This window comes from Bombus pascuorum, chromosome 9 (genome assembly GCF_905332965.1).
Source record: "Bombus pascuorum chromosome 9, iyBomPasc1.1, whole genome shotgun sequence".
In the NCBI taxonomy this organism is placed as follows: Eukaryota; Metazoa; Arthropoda; class Insecta; order Hymenoptera; family Apidae; genus Bombus; species Bombus pascuorum.
Window position 1 is genome coordinate 6,329,969 of NC_083496.1, and position 25,159 is coordinate 6,355,127.

At 25.5% G+C, this 25,159-nt stretch overlaps 5 protein-coding genes across 9 annotated transcripts; 4 read left to right on the forward strand and 1 right to left on the reverse strand.

Moving 5' to 3' along the window:
• The first annotated feature begins 166 nt into the window (after positions 1–166).
• Positions 167–2,561, forward strand: LOC132910765 (HIG1 domain family member 1B). The gene is made up of 3 exons (XM_060966739.1): positions 167–453; positions 1,673–1,815; positions 2,014–2,561. Exons 2-3 carry the CDS (start codon positions 1,680–1,682, stop codon positions 2,196–2,198), a joined length of 321 nt encoding a protein of 106 aa, XP_060822722.1. The 5' UTR covers positions 167–453; positions 1,673–1,679; the 3' UTR covers positions 2,199–2,561.
• Positions 2,562–2,976: 415 nt separating this feature from the next.
• On the forward strand, positions 2,977–10,794 carry LOC132910739 (uncharacterized). Of its 3 annotated transcripts, XM_060966686.1 has the most exons (11): positions 2,979–3,129; positions 3,449–3,593; positions 3,991–4,113; positions 4,397–4,596; positions 4,869–5,078; positions 6,378–6,543; positions 6,619–6,685; positions 6,757–6,916; positions 7,094–7,231; positions 7,326–7,439; positions 7,542–10,794. In XM_060966686.1, exons 1-11 carry the CDS (start codon positions 3,056–3,058, stop codon positions 7,762–7,764), a joined length of 1,620 nt encoding a protein of 539 aa, XP_060822669.1. In that variant the 5' UTR covers positions 2,979–3,055; the 3' UTR covers positions 7,765–10,794. The 3 variants fall into 3 exon arrangements, with proteins under 3 accessions (XP_060822671.1, XP_060822669.1, XP_060822670.1); XM_060966688.1 differs by lacking the exon at positions 4,869–5,078 and having other exon boundaries at positions 2,977–3,129; XM_060966687.1 differs by lacking the exon at positions 3,991–4,113 and having other exon boundaries at positions 2,980–3,129.
• Positions 10,795–10,987: 193 nt separating this feature from the next.
• On the reverse strand, positions 10,988–12,687 carry LOC132910763 (multifunctional methyltransferase subunit TRM112-like protein). Its single transcript, XM_060966738.1, has 4 exons — positions 12,572–12,687; positions 11,959–12,248; positions 11,744–11,845; positions 10,988–11,410 (listed from the first exon to the last, which is right to left on the reverse strand). The coding sequence occupies exons 2-4, from the start codon at positions 12,034–12,036 to the stop codon at positions 11,216–11,218; spliced, it is 375 nt and encodes a 124-aa protein (XP_060822721.1). The 5' UTR covers positions 12,037–12,248; positions 12,572–12,687; the 3' UTR covers positions 10,988–11,215.
• Positions 12,688–12,929: 242 nt separating this feature from the next.
• LOC132910733 (ER degradation-enhancing alpha-mannosidase-like protein 3) lies at positions 12,930–21,201 on the forward strand. Its single transcript, XM_060966673.1, has 17 exons — positions 12,930–13,293; positions 13,361–13,406; positions 13,691–13,791; positions 13,996–14,035; positions 14,129–14,241; positions 14,332–14,485; positions 14,565–14,693; positions 14,767–14,938; positions 15,022–15,179; positions 15,261–15,365; positions 15,451–15,795; positions 15,895–16,059; positions 16,127–16,225; positions 16,316–16,633; positions 16,707–16,920; positions 17,004–17,116; positions 17,750–21,201. The coding sequence occupies exons 1-17, from the start codon at positions 13,160–13,162 to the stop codon at positions 19,472–19,474; spliced, it is 4,131 nt and encodes a 1,376-aa protein (XP_060822656.1). The 5' UTR covers positions 12,930–13,159; the 3' UTR covers positions 19,475–21,201.
• Positions 21,202–21,546: 345 nt separating this feature from the next.
• Positions 21,547–24,858, forward strand: LOC132910760 (mitochondrial fission regulator 2-like). Of its 3 annotated transcripts, none has more exons than XM_060966734.1 (5): positions 21,547–21,700; positions 22,053–22,240; positions 22,315–22,451; positions 22,525–22,759; positions 22,858–24,858. In XM_060966734.1, exons 1-5 carry the CDS (start codon positions 21,698–21,700, stop codon positions 23,015–23,017), a joined length of 723 nt encoding a protein of 240 aa, XP_060822717.1. In that variant the 5' UTR covers positions 21,547–21,697; the 3' UTR covers positions 23,018–24,858. The 3 variants fall into 3 exon arrangements, with proteins under 3 accessions (XP_060822717.1, XP_060822718.1, XP_060822716.1); XM_060966735.1 differs by having other exon boundaries at positions 21,563–21,838; positions 22,330–22,451; XM_060966733.1 differs by having other exon boundaries at positions 21,570–21,838.
• Positions 24,859–25,159: the final 301 nt, after the last annotated feature.

The window sequence follows — 25,159 nt, forward strand, 5'->3', positions numbered from 1 at the left end:
AGCTGTAACTATTGGCTATTCACTAGTGAAATACTTTTGTTTTGATATCAAATAAGTATCGATACTTTCATTCGATATAACCAATGAATAAAGGTATCAATATCGATTTACTTGGCGATATCGATTTACCCCTGCCATGGTCATATCACACATTACATGTTAATAATTGTAATTACCCTGGGTATAGAAATATGTCATATATATATCCTATGTCCATAACAATTTCGTATTAAGGTTGGTTTATTATGTTTGTACCGTCGTTGTATTCGCATACTGGCAACTCTTGTGGTGGGGGCATCCAGCGTGCACACAGGCTGGTCACAGCATGGTCACAGTCACAGGTCACCGATACGAGTCATAAGATTTAGAATTACTCATAAGCACATCGGTCGAAAGGGACGAAAGGACAAAAGCTTAATGTTTTAAAATTTTTACGTTGTTCAAAGAATAAAGGTAAATTGTTTATTCATTTTGTATATAGGTGTGTTACGAAATTGGAATATAATTTATGAGTTTTCAGAACATTTTGTATAGAAATTATAAAATATTAAATTTATCTCAACTGTTATTATAATTGTTCAAGTATAATTGTTACATAAAGAATAATGCTATATCCAAAATAATTTTATAAATTAAAGCTATTATGTTTTACATTTTTGAAAAATTAAGTAAAGATATGTAATTATTATAAATAATTTGTAAGATTTCTTAAACACATATATTTTTGTACTGTTATAGAGGAACTATTAATATAATGCTATTATTAATTTCGAATTATTTTAAATGTTACTATTGTAATATTTAACGACATGTGTGAATGATACATTGAAAATTAATGAAAAGGGCAATGTTATACCAAAACAAGTTATGTATAAGAAATGAAAATCTGAATACACATATATAGTACATAATTACAGTCTGATAGAATATTCTATAATAAAAATGTGCGATATCTCGGTACAAATGCAATGCTTATGATATAATAGATACATGTAAAATTTATTATCATTGTAAAAATACTCATTGTTAATGTTTGTTTCTTATTCTTAACATTAGAATAACCTAAAATGAAGTATTCAATTTTATTTTGCGTGTGCGCGTGCGTGCATATTTATAAAAATATATAAAATAAAATTTATTGCTTTATAAATAATTTAATCTTTTACTTCGTATTAATTAATAACATATATAAATATATATAGTACAATATGTATTAGATATTACGTGAAATTTTGTGCTTATATATTTGAAAAATGATTTTTACTAATATGTTCTTTAAAGTCAAATTATTTTTGAATTTTTTAATAGAAAAAATTATATATTAGTTACAATATAACAATGTACATTCTTGTATTATATAATATATAACACTTCTTAATTTCAAAGCCATTTTAATAAATATGCACTAAATAACTTATAATAATTATTTGAACTTATTACCTTTTTAGATAAATTACTATATATACATATATAATTGTACGAATTAAAAGAAAGTATTTTAAATTTGATAAAGTATTTCATAAAATTATTAAAAATATTATTGTTTTTAATAATTATATAATATTTTTTGTACTGTATCTTATACCTATATACATATCTAATATACAATAATTGTATTATGATAAAATTATTTTTTTAATTAAATAAGTATATATATGAATAATATGTACAGGTGAGTAATGGGCGAGAATACTTGGAAAATCGGTGAAGCAGTCGAGATTCCAGAAGAGGCTATTAAGATAGCATTAGAGAATGAAATGTCATTATCAGACAGATTTTATTTATTAGCAAAACGATCACCATTGTTTTTAGCTGGTATGTTTTTAGTACCAAAAATGTTTTATTTAAATATATATTATGTCATATTATTTTAAATTGGAATGAATATTCTATAATAATTATCTTATTTTGCATTATAATTTTGAATACTATGATACAATCAATACTGGAATATAATTGTTTACTTTATAATCTTAATATTACTTTATGAAAATACAATTGTCTCCTTTATAGGTATAGTTGGTTTAACTACTGTTTGTGGAATAGGTGCATATAAGTGGAGAACACGAACAGTAAAACCTTCTATATATATTGTACAATTCAGAGTTGCAGCTCAGGCTACAGCACTTGGTATCATCAGCTTAGGAATGTTTTATGGCATGTATAACGATTATATAAAGAAGAAGAAGAAAGAATAACATTCATCATATAATGTTAGAAAGAAATAAGGAGACAATTTGAACATTCAATCGTATTCAAAGAGTAAAATAAAATATGTTTATTTTTAGTAAAATGGAGCTTGAAAGCTATTTATGATTATTAAATTTAGATGCTTTATGTGATTATCAAATTCTGTAGAAGAATACTATAGAGAATATGCAATTATATGAAATAATAGTTTAGTATTATTTAAATACTATATTTAAAGATACTATTTATTACATAAATTATTGTTCTTGAAATATAGTGTCTCATAAGATAAATAATATTTCAAGAAAAAAGAGCTGTACAAATTAAACAATAAAATGTAATAAAATAAATATTTAAGTGAAAAATTAGAATTTTCTCTGTATTAAATATCTTACTATATGTATATCTGTTTAAATAAGTATTTTGTATATTATATTTAAAATAAAATATATACATATATGATTTATTTTATATAAATGTCAGACAATTTCAAATTTCAGAAAAAGAAAAAATATTTAAACTTAATTACATTGCAAATACTTAATTTTTATTAAATTTACATATTGTTATATATCATTAACGATATGTAACTTTACCTTTATGTGTTGTATATCATATGTAAATTACATAGATTTTTGTTATTGGTGAATGTTCAGTAATTTTTTAACATACAATAAACATAATAATAATTAATGATACTTTAAATTTTTACATTTAAGAATTAATAAATATAGAAATTTAAATTGAAATCAGATTAATTACAATTGAATTGTGTTTTCATATAACTAAATTTAATTAATCGTAATAGTGAGTACGTAACATTAGCTCCGGAAGAACTTACTTCGAGTTATCAATATACGCAAAGATGGCTGAAGAAAGTGACAGGAGTCAATTGCCACCCGGTTGGGAATGCAGATATGACATTCGAAGTGGTCGTCCGTATGTAAATTTTTTAGAAAATGTTCGATTGTTTCGTTATCTAATATTAGAAGAAATAAATCTGGGTGGGAGTATTTATTTGTTGCAAAAAGCTAATATTACGCAATCATGATTTACTAATTATTCGATTTTTTAATGTATACAAACTAGTAAAGAAAATATTAATGAACACGATTATTTTTATTAAATGATCTTTTTCGTTTACTTGCAGTATACGATATATCAAATATTATACATGGTTACAATCAAATCTTACGTGATAAATGTGCAATAAATAACTTATTAGTTATTATACAAATCAATTTAAAACATTTTTCAGATATTTTATAAATCATTTTAACCGTACAACAACATGGGAAGATCCAAGAGTAAGATATTGGCAGTATTCTCAGTATATACAATCACAAAATTCAATGGCACTGAGTTCTGCTACAACTATTACTTCCCAAGATATACCTATGCAGGTCAGTAGATAATTTCTGCTGTATGTTAAAACTGTAAAATTTATTGGATCATCAGTAGACCACAAATATGTGTGAAAATTCATATTTTTGTGAACATAGCTAATGATGTATAAATAATAAGTAGAGATTAATTTTACTTATTAATTATTATTATAATACATTTTTGCATATTATATGTATTATGTACATTTTTATACTTTTAAATTTTCCATAAACTACAGCCTAATTATCACACAATAAATATATCCATTCTTATATGTGAAGAAATACTTGGGTGTTTTAAAATTGCACTTATGCATGTATTAAAATGATCATAATTGCACTTCCAATATATGTGTTTTTGTCATATGCACATGCTGCATTTGGATAAAATATAACATGTACAACAAAATAATAGACTGGAGGAAATGGAGGTGGTGGACATTTAGGTTATGCTGGAGCTCACAGAGCTCCGCAAATTTATCCAACACTGTCTCCTTATCATAATCCACAACTTGCATTTTTACCTCCTAGTTTACAGGTAGGTAACTTATAATTGTACATGTACATTGTGTATGTAAATGATACTTTGATATTGAATTGAAGATACAATTAAATTTTTATTAATAAGTTTTTATCATAGAAAAATAATTATGTGGATAGATAAATTGTAAACAACATTACTTTATATGTATATATATATGAAATTTTTATATTAAGTAATTTTATAACTTTATTATGTATCTGTTTATTAAACATATTTTTCTAATATTAAATATGAAACTAATGCATCTAACAATATCTAAGGAAAGTAATTTATATAGGATCTGAAAACTCCATTATCACTGAAATCAGTTAGTGCAATGACAAACAGACTTGGTGATATGACGTTAGGGTCTCCAACTCCAGTAAAGAATATGGAAACATACTTTACACAGAACTCGGATTCTGAATTACAAGTTGCTAAAATCAATGCTATGTTTCCCACAGTTTCTGATACTCATATTCGACTTCTTTTGAAAAAGTAAGTTTTAGAATTCAATATGCGTATGTACATTTAGATCTTTATTCATGTTACCATATATTATTATTAACAAAAATTTTCATTAATCTTTTACTTATATTAATGTAAATTTCTATGTCTTTAAACCCAAACCATATTAACATACACACGTAAAATTATGCTTTCATGCATATTTAGTTACATTTTTTCTAATTACATATTAGTTTCTTTTCAATGAGTTTTGTTAGCACTGTATTAATTATAGTGCTAAGGTGGTAGCTGATATCTTTCAGATACCATAACAGAGCAGCTTTGGTTGTCAGCGCTTTACAAGTGGAAAAGAATCCTCTTTGTGCGCCAGGACCATGCACACCTGTGGGAGTGCATTCAAACTATGCAATACCAAGATGGAGATTACCACCACATGCTATACATGCAGCTCTAACATTGAGTCCACCTCGTGGGGCTCGGCCAGCCCCTAACTCCCCCAAAATAAAACTTAGGTTTTTCCCATACTTATATAAATTTCACCAGATATGGATGCTAGATGTTGATATTGTATCTCGTGATAGTTGCAAAGAAATATATCAGATAACAAGATAGAACACTATAAATATTGATTTATTTTGAATATCTGATATATTTTATGTATATGACCATACAGTGCTGTGTAGTAATAGCATGTGTCAGTACACATTGCAGACTATTTATATAATGTTTCTCAAAGATCTTTTATTTATAAGTAAATCTATATATTTAATTTTATACATTGTATGATCAGAAATTAAAAATTTGTTCATCTGCAATGTGTTAAAATTTGTTATAATTTTATAAGCAATAATATAGCAATCAATCAATGTGAGAATGCAAAATTTTTTTATGAATTATAGCAATATGTTGTAAGAATTTACATCTTGTGTAGTAGATAAATTTGTATTAAGTAGTTTCCAAAGAATGATATCAAAAGACCAGTAATTCCTTTTTTTTATTTTTTAATCGTTTCCTTTCTATGTTTAATTTTTTATTTTTATAATTTGTATTTGATTTTTTTTTATATGTAGTATTGTCATTTGGAATTCATTTTTCATTTCAGTTTCTTCCTGGTTTACAGTACACCACATGTTGGATAGTGTAAACTTTACACAAATCATAGATAGGTTGGTTTTAGTTTTATATCATCAATGTATTCTTTATTTAGATTTTAGTAGCGATCATAAAATTTGTTTTCCTTTCATATATTGTTTGCCTGTTGTAATTCAAATCTTTATAGTAGTAAATGAGTTTCCTAAGAATGTACAATATCATTCTTATGTATTATCAACAAAATCGGACAAAGAGAATACCAATATATTATGCATGCAATAAGAAACTCATTTATTCAATAAAAATGTGGTTTAAGCATGACAGTATGTGCATGTGTACATTTTAAATATTTATATTTGTTTATATCTATACTTATTTAAAATATATCATTTTACTATTTTTAAAATCAATTTACTGATATTAATAAATTTGTAATAACATTGTATATTGTATAATGTCAAATTATCAATCACATGTGCATACCAAAATAATTATTGTTACTACTGTTTTATGTAAATTTTAGTTATTAATCATTAAAAATAATGTTATTTTAATATCTAATTTGTTTTAATGATTATTTGCATCATATATTTGTCTGATTTATAAATCAATTATTATTTGCACAATTCAGTCCTGTATTGTAGACTGTCCATATTTATATTCTGTACATTGTAAAACAATTGCAGTAAATGTTATATACTAAAATACAATATGTACAGGTACCTGAAAAATGTATTCCCAAAAGTAGAAGAAACCATGTTGCTTGATATTTTGGAACAAAGTGACAACAATGTTCAAAAAGCTTCTGAAAAATTAATTGATCTAGGCTATGAAAAACGAAATCCTACAGCTCCTAAATCTTTAAGAAGAAAAGAGGAGGAACAAGTAATATATTACATTTATTTGTAGGTTTAGTTGACATTGTCATTTCAGGAACTAATTTATATTTTATCTTCGCAGATAAACAATGAACAAACTGTACCTACTCCGCCACCGCGTATGAAAAGTTTAGAAGAGAAAAATAAAAGTAGGTATATTTAACATTATTCCTTAAAATATTAATAGCAATATTTGAATTTTTGAAATATAACTTATTAGTGAAAACGCGATTGATGGAGAAATATAAATCAGTACCAGAAAGAGTAATAATGCTTGCTATGGATAGTGTTGATTATGATGAAGAGAGAGCAATACACATATTAGATATCATGGTTACAGAAGAAGCTACAAGACCTTTGTGTACATCAAGTAGTCCAAGGTAACACAACATATCTAAATAGTAGTAAATTGAAAAATTTATATATTTTACTTACATGTATAGTAGAGCTTTAAGAAACTTTTTATAAGTAAATATAGTATTCCAATTGTTTTATATGTAAATCTATTGTATGTTATGAAAATATAACATCTCATTAAGTATATGTAACATTTTTAGCAGTAGAAGTGACGAAAGGAAAGACAGTCCACCAGTAACTGAAGCTGTAAAATTAACTGCTTCTCCAATTAAGAAAATAGTTAAGGATGCAAATTCGGAAAAATCTAAACGTTCAAAAAATAAAATAGAAATACCAAAGTACAAAAAAATTTTACTATATCTTTTCATGTTCATAATATTTTTCGTATTTAGAAAAAGAAATAAAAAATATAATAACTAATAATATTTTTAGAGTTTCTCGAGGAACTAGTACCACAGAGGACAATGAATATAAATCTCCATATTTGACAAAACCAGTTGGACCAAACCCTGATTTACCAAAAGGAGCTAATAATGACTTACTTTTGTAAGTTAAATATTTTCATTTCGATAAATTAATATTTTTGCTATACATATGTATGATTGAAATAAAAAATAAATAGAACTATTGTTATTACAATTTTTTTAGACCTGATTATGCACCATGGTCAGGACCAGATCCGAGTTTCTTAAGTAAAGAGTTATATAACAAAACAATAGCTAATGGACATGATACTACTTTGCTTTTCGGAAATCGGTGTGTTGCCAAAGGACCTAATTCAGAATTAAGAAAAGGTGCACTGAGAGAATTAACTCAAGGTTCTATATATTCTCAAAGAAATATTTCGAATACAGAAAGTCGTGGTAAATGAAATATGTGTAATTGTCTCTTTGTTAATTTTTATGTTTGCTAAGTTGAAAGTATATCTGTTTTATTCAAACTGCTTTTTGTTCAATATCTTCATATAAATTATACAAATTTATAGTTATAAATCAATTGAACGTTAATTATTTGAAATATCCATTTCTTAATTTCTTATATATTGAATAAAAGCTTCCAATTTTAGTACCATTAATTCAAATAAACAATTATTGTTAATTCTATATTGCTAAATTCAAAGTCACTTGTTGTATGTTCGTATTGAAGTTATATTAATATAAATATTTGGTTACTTTATTACAAGTTAATATTTTATATGTTCACTATAGAATATTAATTTTACATCAAAAATAAATTTTAATTGTTTGTCTATAAGATAGCAAACGAGATACAGTCAATTACAAAAGTCTACATACATCCCATAAATATAAAATATTATAGTAAAAATAATTAGTTTTATGAGTTCTTTTGACAGATTAAGATACATATTGTTACAATGTAATATAATTTATTCACCTTCACTTGCATTAAGAAAAAAGAAGCAAAAAAATATAAAATTCAATGTTACAAAAGATATATATATATATGTATGTTATTATATATTATTCATATCTTATAGCCCCCCCTTCTCTCTGTGAGCATCAATAATGATCTGTTATCTGCTTGACATTGATAAAATTAAAAGTTTTGTAAACTCTGATGTAAATCTATTTCAAAATTCTTGTAAATTAAATGTTTTAATGTTTTTAATTTATTTTAGAAATACATATTATTTAAGGTATCTTTGTATTGATATGTAAGTATAAATAATTTTGTGACAAAGTGCGTTTTAGTGTCATAATTCGATAGGTGTATGTAGACTTTTGTAATTCATTGTACATATTCATGAAAGTATATGTAAAGGGGTGTTCAAATTTACTTAGATATACATATTTTAAGTGATTTAAAAAATACATCATCATTAGCATGCATTATCAATTTTGGAAAATCGTAATGCTTCCATTTATGACATATCTTGTCATTTTTAATATATATATAAATATGACCAAGTCTCTAGATGTTCGCAAATAATTTACAAAATTTGGAATATTTTAAATTATTTGAACATTGTATTGAACACAAAGTAATTGAAATCAATTTTTTTGCAAATAGAAACAAGGTTTTTAATAATATTAACTTATATGCAACATACTAAATAAATACTTGTAATAGAAATAGTGATTAATTCCATGATAATATTATTTCAATTAGGATATAGTACATTTGTTTTCTAAATTTGACGTAAGCAATTGTCTTAATTTAAAAAAATGGAATGTTAAAATATCTAAAAATTAAATGTAAATTTAAACAATATTTTGTAATATAGTTTATATATTGGTAGTTTTTCTTTACAATAATTTAGCTTACAAATATTTTAAAGTATTTAGGGACAACTTTAATGTCCTTACTTAATTTTTTAATATAGACATGTTTTGCAAGTTATGCACATCGTATTAAAGTTATACACAAAAATTAAAAGAAACTATTAAAGTTCTTTAAACAGACAAATGTAAACTATAATTCAAAAATCTTTATAATTTAAATTTCAATGTTGAAATCCTTAAGATCATTAATTTTTACAATTAAATTAGATTTTGTTCAATGTAACTGTAAAATTTATAATGAAAATCATAAATCTACAACATATTCAGTATTAGAAAGTATTTGGAGTAAATGTAAGATATAAAGAAATTAATTATATGAAAAATATTTGTAAAATTATTAATTTTGTATACTGTGTATGTTTTGAATCGTATTACTATATACGATAGATGTGAAATACAAATTGCATATCCATGATGCAAATTTCAAGGTCATTATTACATATGATTAATATGATATAGGCTATAACCAAAAAAGGGTTTCTAATGATAAACTAAACAAGAAAAAAAGCTTTATATATGCTATAGTTAAATGAATGTACAGAAGTATTTTCATAGCTTAATTCAAATAATCCTGCCTTTGAGAAAATCTAATATGTGAATAAAAATTAATAACAGATGGGCTGTGGCTGAAACATTAGTTGAGAGCTATTTTTATAGCTTTTTAACTTGAGAAGAAACTAGGAGGGATAAAATAATCTATTTTGACTATATTTTGAGTATTGCCACATATGCAGAAAGTAACATTAACTGGAATAAATAAATTCTTCGATTAGCTAATTACTGTAATTCAGAATTTCAACATGAAACTCATTCTCTCAAATGCAATTAGGTATTGTATTCTGTGTAAAATACATAATAATTTGAAGTTGTGTGTGAGATGTATTGCTATGGAGTAACTATTAGTTAATAATGTAAAATGCCAAATTTGTTTCTATCAACTCTTCCATCTAAAAGATTCGTTTTGCAAGATATTTCCTTATGAACTAACATAAAATAAATAATTTTTCATTCATTTTCATGAATTAGATGTTATAGAGGGTTGTGTGCAATAGATTAGCAAAGTTATACTAGCATTAAAATAATAAATGTATTTTATCATATGAGATTTGTTAATCTGGTATGAGTTTTTGTTATATTAATAACATAAAATATTCACCAACATAAAATATTCATTGTATGCCAACAATAATGTTATATGTATGTATTAATGGAGTTGCCCTATTTCACGATTAAGATTTCAAGTTCCACGCGATTTTTCTCATATACATGTTATTTTATTTGCAGAAACAAAACTATTTTTAACAGATTTTATGCAATGTGAATACATAAAAAAGCTATATATCTAGGTATTTTCAGAATTATTTTGTGTTTAATATAGTCACTATAATAATGTCAAAAATCATATTTAGCTTTAAGGATTTTGTCCTAAGTACTTTAAACTAAATGATTAATACACTTGAAACAGAATTAAAAAACAACCCATAACTAGCAATATAAACATCATATTATATACAGATGTATACTGAATATTGCAATAATGCAAAGTTGTATTTCATTGTATTTACACATATCTGTACAATAAAGATATTCATAATCAGCCTTCTTATGTAATAATTTATTTAATAAAGGGAGGGAGATATTTTATCAGTTTATAATATTTCATTCTTTATATCCATATGATAATGATATATATATATAGATAACATATATATATATCTTATTGTATAAACTATTAGATATTGACATATAACATGAAATTATTAAACAAGACGTTAAAAAAGAGTAATAGGATTAATTTTACATATTTATTTAATTTACTATAACTTTTACATAGTTATTTTTAAATTAGTGATTTTATATTACATCATTTTATATTAATTGTAATAACAAAGATATCAAGTCAAATTATATATGTTATAAAAAAGAATAAAACATTTTATGTACAACATATAAATGTCTAGTATTTGTAAAAAGAAAAGATACAGATGGCATCTAATTTGATTACTGCAATATCATTCATTAAACTTCATCTTCATTTAAGAGCATATTTGGTATACCATCGTTAATAGGGAATTTTCTGCCAGATTCTGGACATAGTAGATCTCCATTAATGACTTCAACTTCCAATAATATATGATGAACCATTTTTAAAAATTCCTCGTTTGTTTCAAAATCTTGAATCAAAGTCTGTGGTAATTCTCCAACGTGACCTATCTGCATTAATAATTAGAGTATATTATTATTTACATATATATGCTATCATATTTGTATCTTTATTATTTGTAAATAAAACAAATAATAAAAATATTTTACTAAAAGATTATAAGTTCCCGTTTTAAATTTTTAGTGAGTAAACCAACAATTTTTTTGGTATATTAAAAACTTCATTTTTAAAATTATACTATCTATTAAAAGCAAAGTATATAGCACAAGCTTCTATATGTTTGATGTGATATTCAATATAATAAGAAATATAGACATAAGCACTAATACTATTTTATATATTAAAGATTTTTAGCAGCTTTATTTAAAAGAGTAATAACTTACACTTTCTGCAGCTTCCCAAAATGTAGCCCAATCAAGTTTTGGAATTATTCTTGCAATAAATTCTGGATTGAAATCTACTTCTGACACTTTAATACCTTTTGCCTGTAAGTTTATGTAAAAAATCCTTCCTTACTAATGCAAATTATGTTATTATAAAATGTTTTAATTGGTTTATTTAAATTAACCTTAAAATTGTATATAGATGTAAAACTTACAACAATCCCGAGGGGATATCCAACAGTTACACCTTTCAAGCATTTTGAAGTTAACATATTATGTGTTAAAAGTTTCATTTTTTAATAATATTATTCGATCGTTTTATTAATTGAAATAATTTGAAAAAATTATGATTTTGTTGTCAAGGTTTTGTGTTAGAAGTTCCTTGCACGTTACTCTTGATGCCGACTTTTACCGACTTATGCATACTCCAATCTCAAGACGCAGTTCAATACGACTATATTCTATTACGAAAATAATAATTTTATAATTATTTTTGTTATGATATCTAAAGCAAGAAAATATGGGTAAAATGAAAATTATTGGATTAATTTTCCACGCTGTAAAAATAGATTATAAGAATTTAAATTTAAGATTTATTATGATAAATTGAGTGACAGTCACGTGATTTCTCCTATTCAATTGCACTTTACTTTAGGAGGTTAGCTTTTCAGAAAAAATGCTATTATCTTGTTTATGAATAATCTACCACATTCTGTTGAGATCTTTCAAAACATAGCTTATAGAATAATTATATCAAATTAATTCTAGAAAAATTTTATTCGACACAATTCGTACGATAAATTACGAAACATATGGTGTGTAACCTACACGTATATATCATAGTCCAAGGTGGAAAATCGTTTGAACATCAAACTGACAGTAGCCACATCACCTGGCCTTGATGAAAATACGCAATCAGCTGTTATTCTTGCCCATTTATCTCTTTTTGTATCGTATTTAAACCTACATATTTCTGCTACTATTTGCCAGTCATATTTTGACACATCACCAACCTACTTCAAAAATAATCAAGAACTTGTATAACCTAAAACAAGTAGTAATATATATTTATTTTAACCGTTTAATTGCTAATTCTTCTACATATATTTAAAACTACGTTTAGTAAATGCCAATAATTAAATAGCGTAAATTTCTTTTTTATCGGTGATAATATGTATTTTTATTAAATTTATGGTGCTTGTATGATAATTAACAAAAAATGCTACAGAAGACAGGAAGATAAAGTTATCAGTAACAAACGTGTTAGGTTGGTGCATATACAATTTGCACTAGAGCACATTATTTTGTTATCATGCAATAATGATACTCTGACAAAACAAACTACAAAATATAATAAAAAACAATGTGTGCTATTACAAATACAAAATCTTGACATCAAAAGGAATATATTTTCTAATGCAAAGGAAAATGGCTTGTGATTTACTTATTTGGGGATTACTAATGTTTGGATGCAGCATACAAGCATTGTTAGTTGCATCTGAAGATGACCCATTGGAATATATGAGTAAAGAAGAACGGGAAGCATTAAAGTTTGTATGAACATATAAAAGTAATAACATCCGTAAAAAAATAATAACTTTTTATATTTACTTATAGGGAAGAAGCAAGAGATATGTTTTGTCATGCATATAATGCTTATATGGTAAAGTTTATACAAAAAAGTTTGTTTTACATAGTTTTATAAATTCTTAGTAAAAAATAAATAAAATGAATATCTCAAAACTTTAATAAAATGTATAAAATATAAAGTTGGTAAAATAGTAAATGTAAAATGCATTGTGAGACTTTGTATATATATAATTGTTTAATGTTTGTAAATTAGATGTATAAGTTATATTTTAAGAAATTATTAAAACAGGTAAAGTTAGTGTTTTGTAATTTATATATTTAGTTTGTAATTTATTTATTTATAAATATGTGTTTAAGGATAATGCATATCCTGCTGATGAATTAATGCCATTAAGTTGTAAAGGAAGATACAGAGGATCAGAACCAAATAGAGGTGATATAGATTCTACATTGGGAAAGTAAGAACAAAAATTTATTTCTTATATTAGAGCAAAATAAAAATTTTGAAAATAACTTGTTTTTATAAATTATATTTTAAATAAAGGCGATTTATTATATTTTAATATCAACAAGTAGTATTAGTATTTTAGTATTAACTAAAATATTTATTATCAAAATATTTATTAAAAGTCTATATATCCGTTTTTACATACTATTTTCAGTTTTTCGCTTACATTGGTTGATACCTTAGATACTTTGGTGGTAAGAAAATATTTACATATATTTCTTATATTAAAATGATATATTTAACAAAATGTGTATTAAATTAATTTTTGTCTATTTAATATGTATTAGGTATTAGGAGATTTAGAGGAATTTGAACATGCAGTTAAACTTGTTGTCAGAGATGTTAGCTTTGACACTGATGTTATTGTTTCTCTATTTGAAACTAATATTAGAATGCTGGGGTATGCTTAACAGCTGTTTATATTGCCACAGTTTATATAGATATTTATTTGTTCAATAATTAATACTTTCTAAAATAATTTATTTAACAGTGGTCTTCTAAGTGGTCACATACTAGCAGAATATTTACAACAAAGAGCTGATATAATGCCATGGTATAGAGGTGAACTTCTAAATTTGGCTAAAGATTTAGGATATAGATTTTTACCTGCATTTAATACATCTACAGGGATACCATATGGCAGAGTAATAACACTTTAATTAATTGTAATTATATATAAAAGGGTATTCTTCAAAAAATACTTATTAATACAATCTTTTTTAGATAAATTTAAAGTATGGTATGAAAGGTGTACCTTTGGAAGTATCACGAGAAACATGTACTGCCTGTGCAGGTAGTATGATTTTGGAAATGGCAGCATTGTCAAGGTTAACAGGAGAACCAATTTTTGAAGTATGATGTTTTGCAATATTTTATAAGATTGGTTAGAAAATTTTATCTATAATAGTAATATTACATGTAATAGGAAAAAGCACAAAAAGCAATGGATATTTTATGGAGAATGCGTCATCGTGGTACTGATTTAATGGGGTCTGTGTTAAATGTACACTCCGGTGATTGGGTAAGAAAAGATTCTGGTGTAGGAGCAGGTATAGATTCCTACTATGAGTATTGTCTTAAAGCATACATTTTATTGGGTAATTATTGTTACATTATTTGTAGTTTTATAACTTACTATGAAATATATTGTAATATAATTAAATTTTTGGTCATAATATAGGCGATGAAAAATATCTTGGACGGTTCAATAAACATTATCAAGCAATAATGAAGTATGTAAGCCAAGGGCCAATGTTATTGGATGTACATATGCACAGGCCAAATACGAACTCGAAAAATTTTATGGATGCTTTATTGGCCTTTTGGCCTGGTTTGCAGGTAACCTTCTATCTTTTTGATTTTTATGTCTATATATGTTTGACTTTTACTATTTTTACCGTTTTTATTTTACTGTTTTAGGTGCTAAAAGGTGATATCAAGCCAGCTGTAGAAACGCATGAAATGTTATATCAAGTTATGCAGAGACATAATTTTATACCAGAAGCATTTACTACTGACTTTCAGGTTATTAATACATCTATTATCTTTTTGTGTGAATAAATAAACTGTAATTTAATATTGATACATATGTTTCTTAATTCATAATTAGGTACACTGGGGGCATCATCCGTTAAGGCCAGAATTTTTAGAATCAACGTACTTCCTGTATCGTGCTACTGGCGATCATTATTATTTAGGAGTTGGCCGTAAGGTACTCAAAAGTCTGCAAACTTATGCCAGAGTACCATGTGGTTATGCAGCTGTATCAGATGTTAGAACTAATAAGCATGATGATACAATGGATAGCTTTGTATTATCAGAAACTTTTAAATACTTATTTCTGTTATTCGCGGAGCCAGGCGAACTACTTTTAGATTTGGATGAATTTATTTTTACAACCGAGGGACATCTATTGCCATTAACACTTGCTTCTATAAGAACTAATATTTCTTTGGTAAGTATAAATGGTTAAACTGCAAAAAATAAAAATTATGTAATAACATGAAAATATAAGGTTAAAGTATAACTAATGTCTGTAATTTATAAAATGAAGCAAGATTTTGAGCGAGATATCGTACATGTGGATGAAATGGACCGTACTTGCCCTAATAGTCTGCACCTATTTCCTGCATCAGTAAGACAACCTTTGAGAAACATGGTTGAAGACGTGTATCCAAGGCATGCATTAAAAAGAAGATTAAGCGCTGCACAATTTCAGGTAAAGGTACAGTTGTATTAAACAGAAGTATTAAATACTCATTAAAACTTATTATTTTCTATTGTAGGCAAATAATTGGGAACATTTAAGGTTGTTGAGTGATATGGGAATAACGGCTTTAACTTTGGCAGATGGACGTGTTCAACTGTTGCATACATTTTCTAATGTAAAGCAAAGTTTCTTTGTATTTATTAATATACTTAAACATTTTATAAAATTAATTTATAAAGTAAAAGTATTTATATTTATTTTATAGGCAAAAACACCACAGGATTCTGAAGAAGGTTTATTATTTATGCAAGAAATGGTTGAAATAAGTAAAATGCAATCCCAACAAACTGAAGCTAAACCACAAGCTGTCACGTTTGTAAAACCAAATACGAATCCACCTCAAATAATTACTCTGTTAGCTGGACCAGCGCAATTTGGATTAAAATTACAAGGTTTAAATAAAGTAACCGAGAAAGTTGTTTTTACATTTCCATCTGCTGCATGCACCGATCTTCATAATGCAGATAAACTTGCAGGCAAGATAGCAATAATGGGTCGGGGCAACTGTATGTTTATAGAAAAGGTAAACAAATTCCATCCATATTGTAAATATATTTTGATACAATTTTTATTTAATTATTTAAATATTATTGCAGGCAAGACGAATTCAACAAGCAGGTGCTGTTGCTGGAATAGTGTTGGATAATGTAGATGGTTCTAGTGCTGCAACTTCGCCTATATTTGCAATGTCAGGAGATGGAAAAGAAGTGGACGACGTAATTATTCCTGTTGTATTTTTGTTTAGCATGGAGGCTTCTGAGCTATTAAAAGCAATTGCCGTGGCAAACGGTGATCTTACAGTTACTCTTGGTAAGATATTTTATCTCTTTTGTCCTATTATATGCTTCTTGCTGTTATTGTTTCAAATATTTGATTTGTTTTGTTTCTGCTAGGCAATTTCTTTTCAAAAGAAGATGCACAACTGAAAGCACCCACCGATTTATCAATGTTCGAACGATTAAAGGGATCGTTAAAATCTTTTCTTACACGACAAATGACACCACAGGTCTGTATTTCTTGGTGTTTTGCAGTTATTATCATTGAGTATGTTCTCCTTTGGATTTTTATTCACATGAAGCGGTATTAAGTTATTGGTTATATATACTTTCATGATTATTTTACTGCAGAGAGGGTCTCCCATTCGTATTACGAATATGTTATATTATGTGTGTGTTTTTATATATATATATATAATATATATAATATTATATATATATATGTATAATATAATATAATGTAATATATATATAATATCTATATATAAGATGAAAATATTCATTATTCTCAAATTAGTCATAAAAACCCATATTTAATTATCTTATTGTTTGCGATATTTATATTGATATACAGATATTTTTTACTTACGCTTAACATTATGTAATGAAAATTGTTATTTGAGTTTTTATACTTTTTAAGATATTAAATTGTTTGATTTCTATATTTACTATATATATTATATTTTTCTTATGTTCTTATTTCCTTTTTTATTTTATTATGCAATAATTTAGGAGTACACTCGTAGCAATTGTATTTCGGATCATTAGTCGTTATATATATAATTTTCTAAAATCATATTTTTCATTTGTTCTATGCAATTGTAAAATGAAACTAAACTTCGAGAGATATTTTTTTATAACAGACATCTCCAAGCAGTGGGACAAATTTGGATCTGGTTCCTGAGCTTAAACACGAAGGAGAAGAAAAGGACATAATCTTTTTTTACGATCTACGTGCTGAAATAATCAAAGATTCGCTTGGCGGAGAAGTAAGAATCAGTTCGTCGTACATATCTGTTCCACTTAAGAAAGAATCGGAGGATAATACGTTAATAGAGAAACAATGGCGACAATTGAAAGAAGTTTTTGTTAATCATATATATTTGGATGTAAAACAGAAGGCAGGCTTACAAATCAGAAGTTTTATATTAGAAAGTTATTACAATTGGATAGTAAAGTCACGAAGTGGGGATGGTACTATATTAAAAGTATCTTTGCGAGATAAAGTTGCGTGGTTCTTAGAAGAATTAGCTGTAGTTGTACCAAATCCGTCCATTATGAAAATGGACCAATTAATGGATTTTATCAAACAAAAATTGTTGAAACAATATTTGTTAACAAAAATGGATATTATGGTTTTAAATATGAAAAAGGTTACAACAATATTGCAGACAGTGCGATCTGGGAGTCCAAATACTGAACAATTGTTCAAGATTTTCGAACTTAATATCGCGCAAGCTGGTATTTTTAAGTTTCTGAGACAGTTGTTACCAGGTATTTTTGACATGGAAGATGAAATTATTAGAGAGCATCTTGCCTTGTTAGATCATGTTAATAAAGCCGTGCATAAAAAGTATCGTGAAATATTAGCTGATGGAGCGCAAGAAAGTTTAGAAAAGTCGATGATAGATAAAAATTCTTATTATGATACGATAATTGATAATTGGCAGAAAGATCTGAAAAATTTTGAAAAATTGGATGTATTAAAAAAACCTAAGGAGCAAGATTCTGTGATCACAGAATTTATGATGGATAACAATGAAAGTAGTAAGTCAGAAATGAAATCTAATGATATTTCTAAAATATCTAAAAGAAATGAAGATGTCAAACTAGGAAAATTTGAAGACTTTGAACATTTTATATTAACAGAAATAGAAAAAGCTGTGAAAAATTCAGAACAAGATAGTATTCGAAAATTACAAGAACATATTGATGTTTCAAGAGACATAGCAGATAATACAAGTAAAGAAGCGGTTAATTCAAATAAAGTAGTTTTGAATGTTTCTTCTCAAAATCAAAGTAAAGCCGATACATTAAAAAATAGAATAAAATATCAAATTGAATTTATAAAAAATAAAATTGAAGACTTTACAAAAAATATAGATTCTTTGGTAGATTTTATTAAAATTACAAATTCTTTAGAAAATGTACAATCAAATAATATTGACTTTAAAGAAACAGTTACTAATAATAATAGTGCTGACAAACAAGCACACAAAGAATCTTTACTTACTGACAATGATTTCCAAGTAACAGATGCACAAACAAGTTCTCAGAATATTAAAACAATAGGAAAAGATAATAGTGAAGTATTACAAAAGATTGAAAAAGAAGTGGTTGTTCCACATTTAAATAATTATAAAAGTATACCTTCTAAACTGCCTAAAGAATGTAAAAATCAAATATGCAAAGAAGAAGGGAATACAAGGTCCATTGATATTCAAAAAGAATTAGAAACTTCCAATTCAAATTATAATTCTGTAGATGAAAATAAATTGCAACATAGTCAGAAATATACAAACGAAGTTAAAAGTAAGAAAGTCGATGTACAAAAACACAAAAGTAAACATATCGACGATGAATTATAATGAAAACTTTTAGGTTTCAAGATCGAATATATATATTAAAAGACAATGTGAACAAATTTCTCAGTCCAACAAGCCTGGCAATCCCATTCATACTACATTTGATATTTTTGCACAAAATTTGAACATGTATGCAGTGAGCTTTAATGTTTTTATATGAAATCCATTTTAGGAAAGAATTAGTTATCTAATGAAAAAGTGATATGATGACCAGATTATATCAGAACAATACTTAAAGTCTGTTAAACTGGTGCTTATGAAAAAATTTGATTTCATTTCATTTTTTATTTGAAATAAATTAGTGAAATTATGAGAAAAAGAAAAACTGTATGATACAGATAAACAGTCTGCACAAACCATTTATCCTAGTGAGGTTGTGACAGAATATTCTGTTAAGGTTCTAATGAATGTAAATTTTATATATACCATTTAAACATAGCATATTTCTTGTGCACTACGACAGTACAATGATGATATATTGTTTTTTCCTTAGGTAAAGGATTATAATTTTCATTATTGTAATTGCAGGTTTGTTTTCTCATGTTTTCGTACTTAAAATATGTGCCATGAGTAACAACGTAAATGAATATTTTGACAAATAATATATATTACACTACTTGTTTACAGTGTAATTTTAACTCGTATTCTAAATAAGAATATAAGAAATAATGGTTAACAAATAATTTCTAATTACAATTATAAAAGTGAATCTTTTTCTTAAATACAATAGTTCTACATTGACTTTCTTAAAGTACGTACATGCTATATTTTGTTAAGGAAAGACGTTGGTAAATGTAAAACTTACTGATATTGTTCTTTGAAACTATCTATTTTTTTCCATAACAATACTATTGAAACAATTGCAATACAAAAATTTTTGTTCATTTAAATTTATTTATTAATCTATGCCTTATATGTACATAAAATTGTATAAATAACAATGTATATACATGTCATATAGCAAAGTTAATAACAATGGAAGTGGTAATAGATCAAATAGTGTTTAGAAATTTGTAGCATCTTAATTTCCTTAAAACTATATATGTATGTATACTCTGTTTCCTATTTGTAACATGTTTACAAATTATATTGCATATTCTGTAAAATAATTTTAAAGCTATAATGTAAAAATTTGGATTTATTATGTGCCATATAAAATGCACAAGAAATACATATGTTTTAAATCAAATCAATTTGGGATATACACATATATCTTAAATTATATTGGGTCAATTCTATAGAATGTGACTTCGATTGTAAATGTAAATATTATATAAATAAGTATATAATAAGTATCTGTGTTCTGCAATTACCATATAAAGTTTGTATGATGAATGCCAAAATGGACATTACAAAGTTTATTGTATATTAAACTAGTTACTATTTTGCATAGATCGATTGTGTATATGTATGTGTGTGTATATATATATGTATATATATATATATAAACTTATGTATGTGTATTTATATACAAACTGATGTATGTATATATATATATTTATAATTATATACACATATACATGATTTGTTTGTTGTTTATCATATGAAAAAAGAGGAGCAAACATATGTATATGATACAAATGTGTTAAAAGTTTTTGGTACAGAAATAGAACGTGATATTAAAAAATGCAAATAAAATTACTGTTACAAAGAACTTTCCTTAAATGATTGGATACTGGAAGTACATATTTTTCATGTAAATATTTCTTAAATTAATTTCATTCATTCAATATTTTAATCCATGAAATTTTTAAATTTTTCCATGAATAGGATATTAGAAATAGATAAACATGAAGATTTTTGTAAAGTATTTAATTTATTTGAAAATAATTATTTATTGTAACAGTAACAGTATCATAACTTTAACCGTTGATATTAAAAATTCCTGGTTATTACTATCGATATTTTACAAATTATTTTATTTAATTAGTATTATAAATAATAATTATTTACTATAAATTGTATAAGGATTTTTTCATTCTTTTATCTATAATTATTATTACGAATAAATATTATGATTTTGGAAAATAATAAAAATAAATGAAACACAATATGGACAGTAATATGATTGTAATTACAGATACAAAGAAGTATAAACAAAGATTGTAATGAATTTTGCTATAAAAACCGTAATTGCACTGCAATTGTTTTACTTAAAGCTGTTTTTCATTGGAGTTTGCGCTTTCGAGTTACGACAACCTGTCGTCAGATGTTGGCCTTGCGTCAATGGTAAGAAAGCTATTTTAATTTCGAATTTTGGATGGGCCTGATGTACTCTATTAAATGTACGGTATACATTAGTATTTCATTTCAATAGTTGGATAACAAAATAAAAAATTTGTAGAAAAACGAAAAATAATGTCGAAGGTAAGAAATTATTTTTTGTTGTATAGAAAGCAAGTATGTATATGATTACCATGTGTTACTAACCATGCAATTCATTAACTGGTAATATTTAACAAATTTATATGAAATGCATTTTTATTTTAAATTGATATTTAAAAGAAATTCAATTATACTTTTTCATTCATTAACAATTTTATCTATTTCTAAATAAATAAAATTTTAATATTTGTTTTAGATAAATGAACCACCAAAATATTATGGAAAAAGAAGGAGCATTATTCGTAGAATTGGTTCAATGTTACCTTTGAAACCCCCACCAAAAATATATGTCAGTGTTACACCTTTGCATTCAATGACAAGTTCTATGATTAACGAAGAAACTAGTAATAATTACGCAGATACAAATGGATATGGTCCTGCAAGGTTTCTATATACATTTATTGAATTTCTTTTTTCCATTAATTCAACAGATTAATTTGATAACGTTTCAATATTAGAATGTCTAATGTTAGGCCAGATTTATTGGAGCCTATTAGTTTTGGATCTGAAGTTCGATTACTTGCTCTGGAACAGGAGCTTCAGGAACTTAGGGAACAAGTTTCAGCAATAGTTAAAAGTAATAAACAATCTAGGCGTATGTATATATATATATAATATCATTTTCATTATTTATGTTTCAAACCTATTTTAACTAAAGTTTTGTTCAGATACATCTACTGGTTCTTTAACAAATGGAATGGATAGTGAAAATATAATAGAGTCACATCAACCACCCCCTCCTCCACCACCACCACTACCACCACCAACTCCTCATATTGCAAGAAGAGCAAGTTTACAAGATCATAAAGTTGAAGATCGCAAAAGAGGCCCATTTGCTTCTCAAACATCTATGACAGATGTATTGAAGGACATTGACAGCGTTAAATTAAAGCCAATTTCTAGGTAAATTATTTTTTACATTTATAATTATTTGTTAATACAATTATATATTGTATTGGTTTATATATGAATGGTGTATATTATTATGTATATTTTCTTAGATCACCTGGAGGACGACCACTTCGTATAAAACGTGACAACAGTCCATGCAATGATTTACAAGAAATACTCAGAAGACGTTATATTGCAATGAATTCAGCTGATAGTAGAAATTCTTCAGCTAACTTGACAATGAATGACTCTTTCTCAAGTGATGTGTGAAAGTAGATTGAATATTTTTCAATGTGCACTGTGTACAATGAAGGTGTCGTGTAACATTTTGGATGATATTAATGACAAGATAATATGTTTGATTAATCAGCTTGTTTACACCATCAAAATACTGCAATATTTTCAATTTGTCGTTACAGGATTATGTAAGCAACAAAACGAACGTATCAAACATTTTTAAACTTACAAAAATATTAGTTTCGTGTTACAAATTAATTTTTAGAAAGTAATACTATCTTTTTTAAAGAGCATTATTACAATTAAAACATATATAGATGAGCTAACCAAAGATAGTATTCTATATACCGGCACTGATAAAAATATTGGGTTGTAAACTGATAAAAAATGGTAGATAAGATAATATTAAAATTTTCATGAAGCGATGATCTAACTATACTTTTAATGTAAATACAGAATATGTAGTATTTCATTAAAGTTATAAAAGACAAATTATTGGAACGTATATATCACATTTTATATACGTAAAATTTATATTTTTTTATTAATTTAGATAGGTATATAGTAAAAGCAAACGTAAATAAGTAAACTAGGCTTGAACTTAGAGTTGAATCTATTTTTAAGAAGTTGTGGGCAACTGTTCACCATTCTATTTTTATGCTTTTACGTTTATATAACTATGAATGATTTATTTTAGAGTTTCTTTATTTTATAAGGTATAGAATATAGAAGTACAAAGAAGAATTTATTTAATTTGTTTTTATAATACTTTGTATAGTAAACTGAAATAATTACTGCATAAGTAATTATAATCTTAATTTACAAAATTATTTGGTAAAGAAGAATTGTTTAATATACGTTGCGTAAGTTCAAAAATTTTTTAGAAACTGCAATTTTTAAACTATTTATTAATTATAGATTTATTCCAAATATAGGTCGTGCAAATATATATAATAATAATTTTGTTTTTGATATGAAATTTGTAAAAAATGCATAAATTATAGAATTTTCAATTAGAAATGCAGGTACAGTTTGCAACTCAATATTATATATATATATATATATATATATATATATATATATATATATATATATATATTTAGATTTAATCTTTTTTTAAAAGAAGACCATGTTTAAGCTCCTCTTTAGTAGAAAGAAAAAGATAGATTATAACTTTAATTTAAGACGCAGTTGCTTAGGCACAATGCAGCGCCATATTATATGATTGTAAATTTATTCAAAATTATTTATTTAGTTTTCTAGATGAGATTATTGTGATATTAAAATCATCCATTGACTTTATATTTTAGATTGTGCCATAGAAAGCTGTACGAATATTCTTAATAGATGAAAACATTAGCACATGCTTGTTAACACAATGGATAGGACAATTAATAATGTAATTCCTTTTATGAAACATGTTTTCATAATTGTAAATGAATGAATACTCAGTAGTATGTGCACGCATAATAAGAACGCATAACGGAGATCACGAATTTTGTCTTTTGATATCATGTTTTTAAAATATCACTGTTTGATAAAGTTTAAGTTTATTCAACTTAACAGCAGTAGTAGCTAAAGAATTTAAGAACTGCTTCATTGTACCAGGATTATAGCGTGATTTTTAATTGATTCAAGTTTGAAATATTTTTAAATTCTTGATATTCTTTATAAAAGTGACATAAAGTTCATGTTTTTGACTATTTTCTAACACGAATGTGTATAAGAAATGTAACTCTCAGTTGGAAAGAACATGATAGTAGACTTTGGAGACTGAGTGTACTTTAAAGATATTACGATCGTATGGAAGATCTGTTTTATACATGAAGCTTTTATCAATAATTAAAAAATAAATGTTATTGTTAAATAATAAACAGAGTATTTTTCCTATATCTATTTTTTACATAAGAGTACAATTCATTAAATTTTCTATATTTAATATTTCAATTTGTCTAGATTGAATTTAGTTTAACGAACATTTGATTACATTCATTGACAATGTTATTACATCCTTTTAATTTATTTATTTATATGGAAAGTAATAGCACATATATATATGTAGATATATATACTACCAGAAAAACTAATGGCTATTAATGACAGTCCTGATATGATAAGTTATTTAGATATATAATTTATTGTTTAAATTAATTCTATATGTAAAAGAACAATAAT

Coding starts and splice junctions, on each gene's coding strand:
- LOC132910765 (XM_060966739.1), top strand. CDS start 1,680: ATGGGCGAGAATACTTGGAAAATCGGTGAAGCAGTCGAGATTCCAGAA. Junction 1,816..2,013: donor ATCACCATTGTTTTTAGCTG/GTATGTTTTTAG, acceptor TCTCCTTTATAG/GTATAGTTGGTTTAACTACT.
- LOC132910739 (XM_060966686.1), top strand. CDS start 3,056: ATGGCTGAAGAAAGTGACAGGAGTCAATTGCCACCCGGTTGGGAATGC. Junction 3,130..3,448: donor GACATTCGAAGTGGTCGTCC/GTATGTAAATTT, acceptor AACATTTTTCAG/ATATTTTATAAATCATTTTA. Junction 4,597..4,868: donor ATTCGACTTCTTTTGAAAAA/GTAAGTTTTAGA, acceptor GATATCTTTCAG/ATACCATAACAGAGCAGCTT.
- LOC132910763 (XM_060966738.1), bottom strand. CDS start 12,036: ATGAAACTTTTAACACATAATATGTTAACTTCAAAATGCTTGAAAGGT. Junction 11,846..11,958: donor GATATCCCCTCGGGATTGTT/GTAAGTTTTACA, acceptor ATAAACTTACAG/GCAAAAGGTATTAAAGTGTC. Junction 11,411..11,743: donor TTTGGGAAGCTGCAGAAAGT/GTAAGTTATTAC, acceptor TTATTAATGCAG/ATAGGTCACGTTGGAGAATT.
- LOC132910733 (XM_060966673.1), top strand. CDS start 13,160: ATGCAAAGGAAAATGGCTTGTGATTTACTTATTTGGGGATTACTAATG. Junction 14,036..14,128: donor ATACCTTAGATACTTTGGTG/GTAAGAAAATAT, acceptor AATATGTATTAG/GTATTAGGAGATTTAGAGGA. Junction 14,694..14,766: donor CAGGAGAACCAATTTTTGAA/GTATGATGTTTT, acceptor TACATGTAATAG/GAAAAAGCACAAAAAGCAAT.
- LOC132910760 (XM_060966733.1), top strand. Junction 22,241..22,314: donor AATGGATATGGTCCTGCAAG/GTTTCTATATAC, acceptor TTTCAATATTAG/AATGTCTAATGTTAGGCCAG. Junction 22,760..22,857: donor AAATTAAAGCCAATTTCTAG/GTAAATTATTTT, acceptor ATATTTTCTTAG/ATCACCTGGAGGACGACCAC.